The sequence below is a fragment of the Typopeltis vanoorti genome, chromosome 14, assembly GCF_054136105.1.
Source record: "Typopeltis vanoorti isolate ZY-2024b chromosome 14, IOZ_Tvanoo_1.0, whole genome shotgun sequence".
Taxonomy (NCBI): domain Eukaryota; kingdom Metazoa; phylum Arthropoda; class Arachnida; order Uropygi; family Thelyphonidae; genus Typopeltis; species Typopeltis vanoorti.
Window position 1 is genome coordinate 42,686,351 of NC_143562.1, and position 13,869 is coordinate 42,700,219.

The following is a 13,869-nucleotide window of genomic DNA, read 5'->3' on the forward strand; positions in this document are numbered from 1 at the left end:
CCAGTGTATAATCCACATCCAGTACTTGGTGAGGTGCTTTAACTCTAGTATAAAATCTTCTTTCACTATGCTTTATTCCTGCTTCCTATGCAGGGTCCGCGTTTTACTTAGATGCGACTTCTTGTTAGTACCACTCCCAACCGACCTGTCGCCTAGCCTGCTGCTGGGGGAGGATATATTTTTTGACTGTAGAAGCATAATAAAGACCCTTAATTATGTCATTCATTTTGTTAGATTCCCAGCCACATTGGAATTAAGGGATATTATTATTATTATTACAGGCAACTCCAAGGAGTCCAGACTCATGAAGGGAGGTCCTAAACATTATACCAAGAACAATCCAATATTTGCGCTGTATCTATCATACTTTGCTTTGAACTCATTCACAGTCATGGCACCCACAACAGACTCTGGCAACACCTATTCCACTCATTCATTACTCTCCAAGCAAAAAATCTACTTCTAACACACCCTTGCTCAGTTTCCATGGATGGCCCCTAGTTCTCCCACCAACATATCTGTTCTAAAACATTTCCTCTGAATTAATCTTGTAAAAATCCTCAGTAATTTATATGTCTGAATCATATCACCCCTTTTTTGCCTATCAACCAGTTTCTGTAACCTGCAAATTTTAAACCTGTTCTTGTAAGGTTCATTCAATAGACCTGCTACCATCTTGGTCACTTGTCTCTGAATCCTCTCCACCTCATCACCAAGAAACCTTGGTGCCTAGATCTGTACGAGAAACACAGAGAAAACAAGCAGAAACAACAACCTGCTTGTTTCTGCTCGTCAAAGTATCCTTCAGTAACCAAGTGATCTGATGAGTTGCTTTAGCCACTTTTGCTATGTGCCCCACCTAAACATTAACTCCCTATCCACTAAACTCCCAAATCTCTGGCTTTGTCAATTTCCTGGAGTACAGTTCCACCAATGTGGTAAGCAGCTGGTAATATTTTCACCCCAAAATGTATAACTTTACACTTTGCCACATTAAACTGACATCCATTCTTCTTTGCCAAGTCTGCCAATCTATCCAAATCATCCTGCAAAATTTTCACATCATCTGTATTACCTATTGCTCTATTACTGATTAGAATTGCATGTGGTATCCTGTCAAAGGAAATTATGTATTAATTGCCTTTGCAAAGTCCAGCAGTATCACTGTAAACCCGTTATCTTTATCCAACTCAGATGTCACTGTATTATAAAACGTGTGCAAGTTACTGAGGCATGACCTACTCTTCACAAAATCATGTTGTCCCTTCCCCCTCATATAGTATCCCATTTCTATCTATCCATTCCTGTATTTTGCTCTTGACCAACTTCTTCAATACTTTGATAACAACTCCTGATATGTGGATAGGTCGGTAATTTGCTACATCAGTCTTGGAGCCTCCTTTATGCAATGGAACTATTTTCCCCTCTTTCTCCCCCTCGGGACTAACCCAGAGCTGAGACTTAGATTAAACAATATGGTCAAGGGCACTGACAATTCCCTCGCTGCTTCACGTAAAACTTGAACTAGTTTACCATCCAATCCCACATCTGTATTCGCATTAAGGTTCTGTAATACGCTATGTACCTCCATTTCATTTACTTCAGTTCCCGTATAAGCCTTTGATTCTCTCATTCCTGCAATATCACCACCTGGATGATATACTCTTGCAAAGTGTTCATTTAGTAATTTTACTATTTCAACTGATCCAGTTACTTCCCTGCCATCAGCATTTCTTAAAATCATTCTGCCACATACATTCTTTCTTTTACTTGCAGCATATCCAAAGAATATGACATTACAGATGTAGCTGCTAGGTCAGCTCATACTTTCTTGAAATACTGTTTGATAGTCCCTTATACTGACTACCTACAGGTTATAAAATCAAAGTTAATTGCTCAATGGCAATACTCCAGGCAGGAAGCAATGAACAAATTGCATGAGATTAAGCATGAAATTAAGCACAGCAGTCTACTTAACGTAGGAACAGAAGAGAGAAAGTTGTTCTTGCTAAGCTCTGCATAGGTCACAGTCATTTCACAGATTCTTATTTACTGAGTGCTGATGACCCACCTATGTGTGGGAAATGCAATATCCATCTTACCATTAGTCATATTCTAGTGGAGTGTGAGAGCTTCACGCAAGAGAGAAATGACACTTTTACTTATCTGGCTGAGACATACACTCAGCCAGATGTTATCAGAATTCTACAGATTGCATGACGTTTTTAGATTTTTACAAAACATTAATTTATAAACTAAGGCATATTTGATTATGGATTTGCTTATATGTAGATATAAGCAAAGACATTGTAGATACTAAATTTTATACATATATTTTATTTACTCATTTATCTTCTTTTAACTTTGTACATATATTTTATATTATTCACTAATTTATCTCCTTGTAACTAATTCTTTATTTATTTACCTATCAACACCCAGTGTCCCGGTGCAATATGACCTTTGCTGTCCTTGAGCCATAAAACCCAACATCAATCAATCAGTCAATCAAATCCTGATGTAAACAGCTGGTACTACCATGTTTAACTAAGCCGATATCTTAGCTGACATGCTGTTCTTATTGTACTATCATATTTGTCTGTGGTTTAAGCCAGAATATGAGATCATTGGTAAAATTCTAAACTACCAGGTTCCATAGTTATTCATTCAATATTCAGGTAATCTAGATTGATATCTAATAACAGGGTGAGTCACAAGAAATGTAAAACTGGACACTGGATCAGAAGCTCCAGTCAGTTCTCAATATTTTTTTTTCTCGGCTATCTAGTTTTGACTATTAGGTGATTCTGCTTTGTAATATTTGTTTTGTATAAAAATTGTGTTTTGCTCAGCAAATGAGAGAGATGAATTCTGAAAACAGATTTAGATTTAGCATCCATCAAAAAGCCATTCATAATGGAATTATTCATTTTCAAGAGGATTCAGAGAAAAAGCTTAATTTTGTAACTCAGTTATTATTAACTGCTTTTGTTGACTATAAATTCTAAATAAATTTATTACTTTATTAACTCAACTTTTTTTTATGACACTCTCATCCACAAAGTCTGTAAACCTAGATTACATTAATACCGATGGTGAGCTAAGGTTAGGTAATTTAGGGATCCTGTTCCACAAACCAAAAATAGTGTATGTGTATATATATATATAGTACAATCCACTAGTGGTCTTGCACTGGGTGATGAATATCGTTAACTTTCTAAATTAACAAATAAGCACAGTGCATGTTGTTATTACAGTAAGTGGTAAATTAGAGATGAATATACATCTACCACTACTGAATGTGCTAGTAATGTTTTTGGAAACTATGATTAACTGTTATCGATTACTGATATTTAATATTATGACAGTTAAAATATTAGCTAATTTGATGGATGATTAGTATAATGAACATATTTAAACTCTTTCTATCATCTAAAAAATAAAAATATGGGAAGTAAAAGGAGAAAATTATTATTAACACCAGATCTCCATGGATCAAAAGGAATCATTGTGGAAAACAACTATTAGCCATAAATCCCATCAAATTGCACTTTAAGCTCATTCAATGTGTCCACATTTACCACAATGTCGGTCAAAGCATTCCAATCACCAACCACCCTCCAAGCAAAGCTATTTCTTATATATCATACCCATATATTATTATTATTATTATTATTATTATTAAACAAGACCTCATGGAGTCAAAGACTCATCTAGGAGGTCCTTTTATCTCACACACATCTCATCATACCGGGTCTTAAACACATTCAAACTCCTTGCAGACACCACACTCTCAGGCAAGGCATTCCAATCATTCACAACTCTGCACGAAAAAAACCTGCCTCTCACTCCCCTACTCACACCCTCTTTATACAGTTTCCAGGGATGACCTCTGGTTCTCCCCTGATCTCCCACTATTCGCTGTAGAACTTCTCCACCATTGATCCTATAGCAAACCCTTACCAACTTGTAGGTCTCTATCATATCTCCCCTCTTCCTTCTCTCCACTAGTCTCTGCAAATTACATCTTTTCAATCTTTCCTCATACTCGACATTCCAGAGGTCAGAAACTACCTTAGTCAGTCGCCTTTGGACCCTTTCCAACATCTCCTCATCCTTCTGAAAACCAGGTGACCAAATCTGGGCACAATAGTCCATGTGTGGCCTAATCAAAGCCTTATACAATGGAACAAGAATCTCCCTACTTCTACACGTCAGTGTCCTCCTCATCATTCCCAGAAGTCTTTGTGTTGTCTTCACAATTTTGGCGATGTGACCCCTAAATTTTAGATCCTTATCCACTATCACTCCCAGATCTCTTATTTCCTCTACTTCCAACAATATATTCTTACCAAGCATAAATTCTGCATCCCATCTTTGTTTTCCAAATTTTAAAACCTTACATTTTGCAACATTGAACTCACACCCCCATTTGTTTGCCCAATCACTCAATTTATTCAAGTCTTCTTGCAAGGCCACAACATCTTCACTACTCTTTATGGTTCTTCCCAACTTTGCATCATCTGCAAACAACTGAATATCTCCATCCAAATCTTCGCCAATATCATTAATATACAAGTTAAATAGTAATGGCCCTAAAACAGATCCCTGAGGCACTCCACTAGTGACTTTCCTTTTCCTGGATATTGCACCCCCATACACAACTTGTTGATACCTATCAGATAGCCAGTCTCCAATCCAATGCACTAATCTAATATCCAACCCCATCTGCTCTAGTTTGACTGTCAACTTATCATGAGGCACTCTATCAAAAGCTTTTGCGAAATCCAAGTATATTACTGTGTATCCTTCTCCTCTGTCCAAGGAAGCAGTCACTTTATTGTAATAAGTAAGTAGATTACTAAAACACGACCTCCCTTTAGCAAATCCATGCTGTCCATCAAAGATTATACCATTGTTGTCAACCCAACTCTGGATTCTAGCTCTCACAAGCTTCTCCAACAACTTAACCACAACACCCGACACACAGATAGGCCTATAGTTTGATGCTTGAGTTCGATCACCTCCTTTATGAAGTGGCACAATCTTGCCCTCCTTCCACTCTTTAGGGACTTGACCAAGTGCAAGACTCGTATTAAAAAAATATGTCAAGGCAGGTGTCAACTCTCTGGCACATTCCTTCAGAATACGCGGTGATATATTATCAAGTCCCACTCCTTATTTACATCTAGTTTACTCAACTCCCCAAACACCTCTTGCTCACTTACAGTCAGTCTCTCCTCCCCATCATCAACTGCTCTTAATCTCTCCATGAAGTCACATTCACAAGATTGAAAGATCTTTATGAACTGCTCATTAAGTATCTCCACCACACATTCTGCAACAGCTGTCTTTATACCATTTCCTCCAATCAATGTCATCCTTCCATAATCATTCTTTCTTTTGCTGGCTACATATCGAAAGAACTCCCTAGGATTCTTTTTAGCTTCATTAGCTAACTGCTGTTCATACCTCTCTTTAGCTACTCTCACCAACCAAGTCACTCTCCTTGCCTGGTCTTTGTAGAACTCATGAAATTGGTTACTTCCACTTCTCTTATGCTGCCTCCACAATGCCCTTTTTCTCTGTATTGCATGCTTAATCTCTTTATTCATCCATCTCACACCTAACTTATTTAACCTTCTCACCCGTGGTATACATTTAGACATTGCATCCACTAAATATTTTTTGAAAATCCCCCAAGCTGCATTGATCTCTTTTCCAGCTAACTCCTCATTCCATGCTACACCTGCAAGCTGTCTCCTGAGCTCTTCATAATCACCCCCCTTGTAGTTCCACATATACCCTTTTTTCACAGGGGTCCTTGCACTGCTGGCAACCACCCAAGTAATCACCTCATGGTCACTTTCACCAATTGGTGGATGATTTGATACCTCATTGATAATTACATCCTCCGATGAGATGACCAAATCCAAGACCCTTAATCCTCTTGTGCCCTCTGTTACATACTGTCTGAGGTAGTTATCCCTCAAAAACTCAAGAAACTCATTTTCTTTACTTCCAGTTGCTATCTCTTCATTCCAGTCTATATTGCCATAATTAAAATCACCCATAATGATCACCCTTTTCTTATTTGCTTGGCTTATTTGACTATACATTTCACTATCACCACCATCCACATTACCAGGTCTATAACAACATCCCACCAAGTATTTGATTCTATTCACCTCTATCTCACACCATACTGCCTCAAAACCACTGGCCCCATTTCCCCCTTGCATCTCTACCTTGTATGGACATAACTCTTTCTCTATCATCAATAGCACTCCCCCTCCCTTTTTACCCCTTCTATCCTCACGAAACACATCATACCTTTCCATCTCTATTCCTGTCAGGATGTCATCTTCATCTAACCATGTCTCACTTATTCCGACAATCTCTGGGTGCACAGACGCAATTAGTGCAACCATTTCATCCGCCTTGTTTCTTATACTTCTAGCATTGGTATACAAACACAACAACTCATTTCTGGATCTACAGCTAGTTCCACTGATACCACTCACTCGATGTGATCTCTCCATGCTGGACTGGGGCCATTTCCCTTTCTGCTTCTTCATTTTAGAACCCTTTGCAATTCCATCTGTTTCCTTTTGATCCCTGATCATCCCATTACTTTCCTGCCTACACATTCTCTCACCTCCTCTTGGAGCATCCACCTTTCTCACACTGTGTATCCCTGTCCACCCTGAGCCTCCCCGTTTCCCTGCTCCTCTTGCACACCCATTCTCTCATTATCTATACTCATACCACTCACTTCCACATTCATTTCCACTCCTTCAATCTCTCCTGTCTTACTCTCCTGCTCTTCCACATCACTCCCCTCTTGATCTGATTCATTCTCTCTATTCACTTCTCTACCTTCCAGCAGCAGCTATACAGCTTACAAGGATGTCCCCTTCTTCTTGCCCCTTTTTCCATTTTATGAAATATTTCTTCTACATTAACTGGGTAACAACCCTTTACTAACTTATATTTCTCAATCATGTCCCCTCTTTTCCTCCTATTAACAACATTTTGCAAGTGCATCCCCTCGATCTGTCTTCATATTCTACATCCCAAAGGCCAGTTACATGTGAGTTAGTCTTCTCTGGACCCTTTTCAATATATCCTCATTACCATGAAAATAAGGTGACAAAATCTGCACACAATATTCCATATGAGGACAGATCAAGGCCTTATACAATGGAACCAGAACCTCTTTATTTCTGCACATTAAGATCCTCTGCATCATTGCCATAATTTGATATGATGACCTCACAACAAGTGCAATGTGACCTCTGAACATCAGATTGTTGTACACCACAACCACTCCAATGTCTCTTATCTCCTCAAAAATTTCCCTGCAAAGTGTAAACTTTGCATCCTATTGTTGCCTACCAAATTTCAGAATCTTACACTTTGCAACACTGAATTGACAGTTCAATCTGCTGCCCAGTCATACAATCCATTCAAGTCGTCTTGTAAGGCCATAACATCTTGATTCCTCATCACTCTTCCCAGTTTTGTATCATCTGAAAACATCCTAATATCATGAATATACAAATTAAATAAAAATGATCCCAAAATAGATCCCTGCAGTATACCACTAGTGATTTTCTTCTTCTGGGATACTGGATCTTCTATTCACAACTTACTGATACCTATATGACAGCCAACTGCCTATCCAACTCATTAATCTATCATCCAATCCCATCACTTTAGTTATCAACTTGTGGTATGGCAGTCCATTGGCAAAAGGGATGCATATACCACTGTATATGCATCCCTTGTCCAATACATCCAATCACATTGTTATAGCACATAAGCAAGTTGGTAAAGCACGACCTCTCTTTAACAAATTCATGCTGACAAGCAAAGAGCAACTCACTTTTGTATTTTAGCTCTCACCAACCTCTCCACTACCTTAACTACAACTCCAGATATACAGATTTACCTATAATTCTTAGCCTTATCACCACTTATATGAAATGGAACGATCATACCTTCCTTTCACTCCTTTGGGACATGCGTTTAGAAGACTCTTGTTAAGCAGGTAGGCCAAGAAAGATGTCAGTAAGTCCTAATGCCTTACTGACATCCAGCTTACTTAATTCTAGTTGCTCATTCACCAATAAGTCTTCTTTCTCTCTACACTGATGATGAAATCCCTGACAATCTGTCACTTAATACCTCGACTATGCCCTTTACAGCAGCTACCAATCTACAACTTTCATCCATTAAAATGATTATTTTACCAGAGTAATTCTTCTTCTTACTTGACACATATCCAAAAAAAACTCCCTATAGTTTTCTTTGACCAGATTTGAAAACTGGCCTGCTCTTTATACTCTTCATGCAACTGATTCATCTTGTGCTGTCTCCAAAGTCCCTTCTTCTTCCAGATATCATAATCCTCTCATTTATCCATTTCACACCTACCTTATTCAGCCTTTTGACCTTCTGAATATATCCACGCCTCGATGTTATTATGCATTCCTTTGTCAGTTCCCAACAGCATTTATTTTCTTACCACTCAATTCCTCATTCCATGCTATAGCTCCAAGCTATCTCCTAAGCTTGTCATAATCATGAGCCTTGTAATTCTACATATTATTATCACTACACCCTCCCATGGAGTCAGCAGACTCATTGTGTGATGTTCATTCAACTGACAACACATTCAACATATAGAATCTTAAGATCCTTAACACTCCTTGCATTAACAACACATTCTGGTAATGTGCTCAATTCACTGACAATTCTCCATGTAAAAAATCTACTTCTCACACTCCTCTTCACCACACTTTTGCATAACTTCCAGGTTCTTCCCCTCTCATCTTCTACTCTTTTTATAATCCCCTCTGGATTAATCTGATAAAATCCTCTCACTAACTTACATGTCTCTATCATATCAACTCTCTGTAATCCGCATCTCTTCAACCTCTCTCCATAGCCAGCATTCTGAAGTTCTGACATTGTCTTAGTCACTTACCTTCTGACCCTCTCCAATGCCTCCACATCACATTGAACACCAAGTGACCAAATTTGAGCACAAAAGTCCAAATGTGATCTGATGAATGCTTTATACAGTGGCATAATCCTTAATCCTACATGTAATCCTTAATCCACTTCCTTAATCCTACATGTTAGAGTACTTCTTATCATAGCAGAACTACGATGTGCAACCTTTGCAACACTAGCAATATGCACTCTAAACTTCAGTCATAAGCAGTACGAACAAACAAGTTGCAAAACACGATATAAACAACAAAAAATTTCACCACCAACAACAACAACACCACTGAAGGACACTTCTATCCAAACTGAAAAAATGCAGCACAATTTGCATTAAAAAGCTGCACTGTACACTAATTAAAAATACTTTTTTTTAGCACTTTCTTCACAGAAGTCTTCATATACCTAGCCACAACCCAGATTCTTCATTCTTCATGAATGAAGATTCTGGGTTGTGGCTAGGTATATGAATCCAGATTAAGATTCTTCATGATCACTCTCACTAGTTGGAGGGAAGTGTGAAACTCCACTTACAATCACATCCTCTGATGAAATGATCACATTTAAAACTCTTACTCCTTGTGTTCCCTCCTTTACATATTATTTAGGATAGTTGTCTCTCAAGAAATTCGTTTTTGTTATCACCAAATGATATTTGGTGATAACAAAACTGTCATAATTAAAATCACTCCTAATTGTCATGCTTCCCTTGTTCACTAACACAAGTTGCTTATATATTTTTTCATCAGCACCCTCCACATTCCTTGGCCTATAGCAATATCCAAGTAAATCTCTTTGTGTCAATCTCCAACTTACACCACACTGCCTCAAAACCAATGGGAGGAAGACCTCACTGGTAATAGTGTATATAGTTTGTTTTTACTCTTCAACACTAAGTTAGTCTGTGGAAATAGTGGTGGTGGTGGCAGTCAGCGGTAGATGGCATTGGTGTAGTTGCAGTCAGTTGGTGGATTGAGTGGTGGAGATAGAGTTGAAGAGCAGGTGCCCTCCCTCAATGAGTCTTTGGACTCCCTGGAGGTGTCAAATAATAATAATAATAATAATAGTCTCAGAGCTAAGATTATTTGGAGTTGGTTTTCCTCTCAAAAATATGCCAGTCAAGTCCATTTTTTTACCATCCTAGTGGAATTAATGGTTCTGTGAGACAGTTGAAATAATAATGATATGAGACATAACTATTATTTATATATTTGAGAGTGCATGTAAAAAAAAAGGCAGTAAATCTACTTTTCTTTGTTTATTTCACTTCATTAATGTAAACTGAAGACTATGCACATGGACAAGATTTTAAAGCCTAAGGCAAAGAAATAAAGCACACAATTAATCCATAATTATAAAAAGCTAATAAAGTTACTCCTCCCTCCTATTCAGTTAAAGCATATATACTTACAGCCAATCTCATCAGAATTATCATTCCATCCACAATTCGGCAAATCATTACATTTTTGACTTTCAGAAATGCAGAATTTACTGACTTCACATTGATACTGATTGCATTCCATCCCTGTGAATATAAAAATAGAGCAAAATATCTAAAAAAGCTGGTACAGTAACCAATATAATATCAGGAATCTGAACCACTGTTTATGAGAAGATTGAGGAATTCAAGCTTAAAAAGGACATGTTTAATAACATGAAATAATACAGAGTTTTACTTTACTAACCTTCTTTAATTTTAGTCCATGTGGCTTTAAAGCCTTCTGCTCCAATGGCCTTGTCAGCTGTGGCAAACCTAAAAAGAAATATAATAATCACAATTTCAAAAGAAGAAAACCTTAATATCCAAACTATGATCCATGGAATTCTGCTATACTACCAAGAGATTCTAAGAATTCATGAAGATATTATTATTAATCAGACATCTCAATGGAGGTCATAACTCCTCACAGGAGGCCCCAAACCTAGACAGTAACTGTCATACCTCTCCTTCAAAGTTATTCAACTATTCCCACTGGCAATTCATTTCTCATGCACAATGAGAAAAACAGACATTATACCAAGACAGTAATTGTCTGTTCTTGGTATAATGAGAATATTGACCAAGCTATCCTTGCTTGGTCAACCCTGATCAACCATTCTTTTTCCAACCTGTAATGAATTGATCTTTAATATACTATAAAATCCCTTACTGACTTTTGTTTTCATCACCTTTTCCATCAATTTTTATGTTTGCATTTCCTCAATTTTCTCACGAACAGTGTTTTAGATTCCTGATATTATCTTGGTTACCTGCCTTCGAACCTTTTTCACTGTCCCCTCCATCATGCAGAACACAGGTGATCATATTCTGAGCATAGTAGCAATGGATTCTTATCACAGCTATATGAAGAGGAAGTGTTGTCATTGCAGTTATCCATTATAATGACTTAACCACCTCAGCCTTGTGTTTCCTAAACTTCACCACTGGGAGGCAAAGGGGTAGTATTATGTAGTCTCAAGATTACACATCTTGCTGACAGATGTGTACCCTTAATGTAGTAGGAGAAATGAAGGAGCAAAAGCTAGTGAGAATGAGGAAGTGAAACAGTGCAAGAATGAAGAAAAGATAGTAAGTGATACAGAAGCAAAAGGAAGTAGGAATGAGGAAACATGTAATAGAATGAGAAGGAGCAAGACTATGGGAACAATAGAGAGTGAAATTGCCAGAATGCAAGACACAAAGGAAGAGTGGGTTCAAATTGAAAAATGAAATCAGAAATAAGTGGAGTGATATTAGATGTTTTGTGGAAACAAATGAATGAATGAGCACAATAACAGAATAAAAAAAATAAATAAATAAAAACAAAAAGAGGTGATGAATGACTCAAGAATAGCAGTGTATGGAGATTCCATTGTTGGATGATTGGGTAATGAGAGTCCAGAAGGTCTGTTATCTGGGAGCGATAATGAGCCAGATAATTCATGCTTTGCCCATGAGAAATGAGCAACAGAATTGGTGGTGGTGGGGTTGTTGGGACAAATGATTTAAGTGGCCATAATGAGAATGTAAGGGCAGATATCAGGAGGTTGTCGAGGAAAGTGAAAGAAATCAGTATAGAAGGAAAGGTTTTCAGTGTGTTCCGAGGAATGACAATAATGAGTTGAGATGGAGAGCCAGAATTGTGAATGTATGCTAGCAGAGTAGTGTCAAGAGAAGGGAGTGTAGTTTGTAGATGTGTGGCATGTATTTGAGACAAGAATGGAGCTGTATAAAAGTGAGAGACAGGGAAACAGGGACAGTCAGAATGAACCGGGAGACACAGAATAGGGAGAGTGGATGTAGTGGTGAATGTGTGCATGAGAATGATCAGCATAGAAATGGAATGGATTAGGTGAGCGTAGGTGATTGAGTGTGTGTGTGTGTGTGTGTGTGTGTGTGTGTGTGTGTGTACTTGCCCCATATATGCAGGGTGTCCCAAAATTCATGCAAGAAGTAATTTTGATAGAAAACACAGGTTTTTAATTAAAAATTGTAATTTCTTATTGATTCATAAAGTATACAGTATAGGGTTATGCATGGAATAGCATATCGGGTAAATGGCCTCCACTGCTTTGCTGGCACATACGCACTCTTTTGTCGAAATTTTCCATGACCGTTTTGCATAAATGTGGCTGAATTTCGTTGATACAGCGCTCAATTTCCTCCTTCAAGGCGTGGGTGGTCATGGGCTTGTTGGCATAAACCTTAGACTTCAAAAAACCCGAAACAAAAAAGTCCAACGGCATTAAGTCACATGATCTGGGCAGCCAATTCTGATCACCAAAACGGGAAATTACACAACCAGAAAATACTCATGCAGTAATTAAATTGTTTCTCGGGCTGTATGGCATGTGGCACCGTCTTGTTGAAACCACATGTCATCCACATCCATATCTTGCAATTTAGACACAAAAAACTGGATTATCATGTCGCGATAGCGAGCACCATTAACTGTTATTGCCTTACCAGCCGCATTTTCGAAGAAGAATGGACTGATGATGCCTCCAGCCCAAAATCCACACCAAACAGTGACATGTTGTGGATGCATTTGTTTCTCAACAATCACTCGTGGATTTTCTGAACCCCAAATGCGACAATTTCGTTAATTAACGAAGCCATCAAGATGAAAATGAGCCTCATTGCTGAAGATGATTTTGTTCAAAAAATATTCATCCACTTGTTGTTTCATAATCCATTCAACGAACTCTCTTCGCTGTGTGTGGTCAGTAGGCTTCAGTTCTTGAGTCAATTGAACTTTGTAAGCATAAAGATGCAAATCTTTCATGAGAATACGCTGTAGAGAGCTTCTCGAAATGCCCAATTCAAAACCACAGTGCCGAATTGAAGTTCCTGGACTCTCAGCAACACTCTCACGAGTGTATAAGATCACTAATTGATCCAGTTTCCTTGAATTTTTTAATTAATCTTTTCAGAGTTGATGAAGTTAAATCATTATTCCGACCATATTTTGTACGAAAATTGCAAACTGTAGCTGCCAAACCTTCATTATTTTTAAAATATTGCTGAACAATGAAAATGCATTGTTCTTTCATGTAGCACTCCATTTTTAATAACCCTGAACTGTCACCTATCACGCTGTCTTTTTTTCTCGTTGGCAGTAAAGCACAAATGGCGCTAAATTTAAATCTTGCGTGAATTTTGGGACACCCTATATATATGCGGTAAGTGATGATAAAGATGATTTGGCAAAGGCATCAGTGGTGAGGAAATTACAGCCAAGACGTCGATTAGGTATGTACGGCTATAGATTTATTTGTAGCAATTGCGTTTATTTAGAAATGAGAGGAGTATTAGAAATAAGGGAGTGAAATTGTTTTACTAATTGATTATATTTGCTCAAAAATAATTGGAGT

At 37.9% G+C, this 13,869-nt stretch overlaps 1 protein-coding gene across 1 annotated transcript in view; it reads right to left on the reverse strand.

Annotated features, from left to right (window-relative positions):
- LOC150099409 (tolloid-like protein 2) overlaps window positions 1–13,869 on the reverse strand; it is a 781,663-nt gene that overhangs the window by 27,124 nt on the left and 740,670 nt on the right. The window contains exons 15-16 of the mRNA XM_090403893.1: window positions 10,701–10,768; window positions 10,427–10,540 (exon numbers count right to left, since the gene is read on the reverse strand). Of these exons, the coding sequence (XP_090260019.1) occupies window positions 10,427–10,540; window positions 10,701–10,768 (182 nt within the window). The remainder of the gene's footprint in view (window positions 1–10,426; window positions 10,541–10,700; window positions 10,769–13,869) is intronic.